Source organism: Phalaenopsis equestris, unplaced genomic scaffold (assembly GCF_001263595.1).
Source record: "Phalaenopsis equestris unplaced genomic scaffold, ASM126359v1 Scaffold000347, whole genome shotgun sequence".
NCBI lineage: Eukaryota > Viridiplantae > Streptophyta > Magnoliopsida > Asparagales > Orchidaceae > Phalaenopsis > Phalaenopsis equestris.
Window position 1 is genome coordinate 425,262 of NW_018164789.1, and position 5,151 is coordinate 430,412.

The following is a 5,151-nucleotide window of genomic DNA, read 5'->3' on the forward strand; positions in this document are numbered from 1 at the left end:
AGCAATCAGCTGCAAATGGATCTTCAAAATAAAATATAAGGCCGATGGTACAATTGAGAGATTAAAAGCACGTCTCGTAGCAAAAGGTTTTTCACAGTCCTACGGTATTGATTACCAAGAAACCTTTGCCCCCGTGGCCAAACTTAACAACATCAGAATCCTTCTCTCACTTGCGGCAAATGAAGACTGGCAGCTACATCAACTCGACATGAAAAATGCTTTCCTAAATGACAATTTGAAAGAAAAAGTTTACATTGAAGTACCTCCCGGACTAGCTCCCGGACTAGAAGCATCTGGACTAGAAGCATCTTTTCCAAGCAACAAAATCTGCAAACTCCAAAAATCATTGTACGGCCTCAAACAATCTCCACGAGCATGGTTTGATAGATTTGTAAAATCATTGACAAAACACGGGTATACTCAGTGTCAGGTAGATCACACTCTTTTCGTGAAAACCTCTCATGAAAAGAAGATTTCAATTCTAATTGTATACGTTGATGATATCATCCTCACTAGAAATCACGAAGAATAACTCACAAATCTGATAAAGCTTCTCACTCGGGAATTCAAAATCAAAGACATCGGAAACCCAAAGTTCTTTCTCAGCATGGAACTAGCTCGATCAAAATGAGAAATATTTGTGTCATAACAGAAATATACATTGGACATGTTGAAGGAAACATGCATGCTCGGTTGCAAACCAGTCAATACTCCAATGGATCCCTACAAGAAGATCGACACTGAGAAAAATAGTGCACTGGTGGATAGGGAGAGATATCAGTGACTCGTGGGGCGACTCATCTATTTCTCACACACACGACCCGACATTGATTTTTCTGGTAGTGTTGTTAGCCAATTCATGAACAACCCTACAAAAGAACACATGAATGTAGTCTACAGAATCTTGAGATACCTCAAGATGACTCCAGGCAAAGGGCTACTATTTCAAAGGAATAAAGATTGAAGTATAGAAGTGTATTCAGACGCAGACTAGGCAGGGGATGTCTCGTACCGACGATCTACTTTCGGCTATTACACTTATGTCTGGGGAAACCTAGTCACTTGGAGAAGCAAAAAGCAATATGTGGTATCAAGAAGCAGTGCTGAAGCTGAATTCATAGCTCTTGCAGTTTGGATTTGTGAAGGAATATGGATTCAAAGAATACTCAGCGAACTCAGAATGCTAACGGAAAAAAACTGTCAAACTACAATGCAACAACCAGACAACCATCAACATTGCAAAGAATCCAGTACACCATAACAGAACGAAACACATCGAGATCGATCAACACTTCATCTCAGAAAACATTGAGAGAGTCGTCGAACTTGCATACATTCCTTCCCGACATCAAACGACAGATATCCTCACTAAGCCTCTCCCAAGAATCAACTTTGAAGAATTAGGTAACAAGTTAGGCATGTATAATCTGTACAACCCAACTTGAGGGCTAGTGTTGAAAGATCTCGAAAATACTAATTATTATATTCCATATTTGTTATAACTCTATATTTATAGGGTTATAAATTATTTGAGGGATCTTAAGAATCTCTATTTATTTCTCTCTTTAAATTAAAGAGATTAGCTGCATATTATATTTTGTTATTATTCCTTTCATTTTCTACTGTATTCTGTTTTTATTGTTTTCCTTACTAGTAAGTCTTGTAATGGGTATTTACACCTCTCTTTTCATCAATAAAATTAAGTCCTCTCATATCTTTTCAAGGTTCGATCAAATTACGTCTCATGTTATTTTTTTGCATCCCTAAGAAATGTAGGTTTCTTTGACTCTCTTCCCATATATAATATCAAAAATTTTTCCATCTCTCTTCCTTCATGCTTTGGCTTATTCTTCATTTTAGTTTATATTATATTCAAGTTGCATGCAAACATATACCCACAACAAGTACCAAAAGAGCTTGAAGTTCAATTAATTGGAGCATGTGATGAGATGCTATATGCGCTCTCTAACAGATATCCTTGCATTCGTTAAAGAAGTGTGGTCTATTCTCCTACAGAAGTTCTTTTGGTTATATGCCGTATTCAATGATAAAGCCAACTTGTTTAGACCGAGATACACACAATGTCGCATATTGAAGAACAAAATCAAACTTTTGTGCCAAATATGAAAAAAAAAAATTTATATGACAATTATTTTACAACACGCAAAATAAATTTAATACAACTAACAATATTAGAATTGAGTTAACATCATTGAATTTTCTTCGATTTAATTTTGCCTTGATTCTTTCAGCCTTTCGATCGGTAAACCAAATCTATTTGTATCATGTTTTCAAGAACAAAATAAGTTAATTATTAAAAAAATTAGAAAAATCTACATACATATGTTGCAGTTCAGATTTATTTACATATCTAATATCTAAAATTTGATATTAATACTCATAGCATTTTTGTTAAATTAAACTACTCATGTAAAGGAGTATTTCGCTTTCGCTTTTAAAAAGCAGATACTAAATTTGAGTGTTATGATGTGGATATGAAAGTCTTGATGTTATATATGGACACATAAGACTTGTATGTTATGAATGTAAATGCCCCCAAAAAACTTAGTAGCATTTACATACATACCACACAATTCTTATCTAGCTATTATTATATTTAACACTTTAATTTTTATATTTGCATGCATAACACTCAAAATTTTAATATTAAATAAAAAAATAACTATTATTAATTTCATAATGTGAAGTAAAATATTTAATATATTGGTTTATTACGCCAAAATGATATTAATAGAAATATTAGATTTTAGGTGTTAGATGTCCATATACGTGATAATATTGTGATATGTTTGTAAATTTCCAAAAATAAAAGTAACGTGATAAATAAGAATAAATCTGGAGGCTCGTTCCCCCATGAGCCAACTGGATTCTGCTTATGAGTTCGTGAAGAGATTAATTGTCTATAGGATTAAAAGAAATAACCATTTTACCGGCCTTAAAATTCAGAGAACCCACACTAAATTGCCGTCAAGCAGTTCATAATTATTTGAGATAAATTTTAGATTATTAGATCAGAATAACGTCTGAGTTTCAATCTTTTTCTTACATTGAAATTGAAATTCTCTTGTCTTCTCCAGACCTCGAAGAAAGCTCGGATTAAGTTGTCGAGCTCAGACTTCAATCTCTTCTCCAATCACCCTTCAGCTGTGCTATTCAGTTCATCTCTCAGCTCTCTGATCTTCTTACTCATAAACAATACTTTGTACAATTTTCTCCCATTTTCCCCTTAAATCGACACATAAATAGTGTTTAAATATAAACGGCGAAGGATTATGAAGGTCTTTTATCCTTAACTAAGCGGCCAATTTCCAACTCCAGGCTTTTCAGCTCCAGTGATCAGAGCAATACCAGGTAAAAACCGGATTTTGCTCATCTTGAAAGAAATCATTGGAATGCTCTTCTCCTGCTAGAAAGTTATGCTCTTCCTTTGGAAAGAAGCTTCTTTGAACTCTCCATTCGGAGTTCATGTGGAAATCAAAACCGCTGCTCAACATCAAACGCTGCGGCTCCTCTGGTTCGTTTGGCCTGCAACGGAGCTCCGGCGGCAGCTGCATTCCAGACTGATAAGAGCTGTTTTCATCGTAAATCACGGCACTAGAGTCGCTATCTGACGAACCATCCTTGTACACAGCCGGCGGAGGAGGATCCTCGGCCTTCACCATCTTACTCTCAGATTCCTCCTCCGACAACCCCAGCTTTGTCTTGAACTCTTTGATCTGCAACAAGATGAAAATTTGATCTTCGAGTTGTGATCAAAATTGAATTTTGAAAGGGGTTTGAGCACTATCAAACCTCAGCGAGGAGGATTTCCTTATCGCGGCGGAGAGAATCGCAGTCGATAGCGAGAGCGTCGAAGCTGTTCCGAAGAGCAGCGTAGTCGCGTTCGAGCTGCTTAGTCTTCCACCGAGCGCGGCGGTTCTGGAACCAAACCGCGACTTGTCGGGGCTGCAGGCCGAGCTCAAGTGCAATCCGGACCTTTCTCTCTGGATCCAACTTGTTCTCCAGCTCAAAGTTTTTTTCTAAAGCTCTTACCTGCTCTAAGCTCAGACGACGCTTTTTTTCGCCGGCAGCAGAGGGAAGATCGCCCGAGAAAAGCTCCTCTTCTTCTTCTTCTTCGTCTTTCTCCACCCCATCCGGAATGGTGGGCAGCTTTGCGGCGTACAAGTCACCTGAAACAGACAACTCAACTCAAAAACCTTTAGAGGAAAGGTGGATTTATGGAACAGAGCGGAACAGAGGAATCGGAACTCAGCTTATCATATACCTCCGGGCACGGAGTCTGAGCTCCTTGATCTCTTCATGTTTAAAACTTGTTAGAACTAGAGAAAGGAGGGATCTTGACGCGATTTGGGTGGTTAAAACTGGTCCTGAGCGTTTATTTGCTACGATCTCGACGGCGTATAATTAGAAGAAATGATGGCGGTATTCCACGTTCTCTCTTCTCTCTGCTGTCGTCACCATGATCTTTGCTTGTAAGGCCGTCACTAAAATCAAGTGCTCTTTTTAGGAAAAGATTTCTGCAGAGGCTCTCGCAGAGAGAGAAAGAGAGAGAGAGAGAAGTGAAGAGCGAGAGAGGCCGTTTGCTGGGGGCTCGGGGCTCGGCAACGGTATAAATAGGGACGAGAACTTTTTAGTAGCAAGCATTTTGAATCCGTGCGTTTTTAGATGGTGAGTGAGGGTTTAATTTTACATCTCGAAATCATGATAAATTATTACGTTCGGTCGTCACGCATTTAACGATAATTTGGATGGACCATCATACGATTTACTATAGCATGGACATGTCGAGACCATCGTCCACGATAGCATGGTCATATCTAGAAAATTTCTTGGATAATCCTTAATTCAGAAACATCTTTATATTCTAAAAAAAAACTATATAAATATTAAATATAATTTAAAAGGATAATTGCTAAAAATACAAAGTTCATTAATTCCAACACAAATATAATTATAACATATCACCTCTAAATATAAGTTTTTGAGGAAGTAAAAAATATGGGAGTCTCTTAAGTTACTTGGGTTGAGCGGAGAGTAAATCTCTATGTTTTCGTTTGAATTTATGTCGATTTTTTATTTTCTTTGTCCTAAATTTTTTAACAAATATATACATATATATACATATATATA

The 5,151-nt window shown here is 37.1% G+C and overlaps 1 protein-coding gene across 1 annotated transcript; it reads right to left on the reverse strand.

The window, feature by feature from the left end:
• Positions 1–3,006: 3,006 nt before the first annotated feature.
• On the reverse strand, positions 3,007–4,633 carry LOC110026013 (homeobox-leucine zipper protein HOX20-like). The gene is made up of 3 exons (XM_020726751.1): positions 4,286–4,633; positions 3,814–4,190; positions 3,007–3,737 (listed from the first exon to the last, which is right to left on the reverse strand). Exons 1-3 carry the CDS (start codon positions 4,320–4,322, stop codon positions 3,345–3,347), a joined length of 807 nt encoding a protein of 268 aa, XP_020582410.1. The 5' UTR covers positions 4,323–4,633; the 3' UTR covers positions 3,007–3,344.
• Positions 4,634–5,151: the final 518 nt, after the last annotated feature.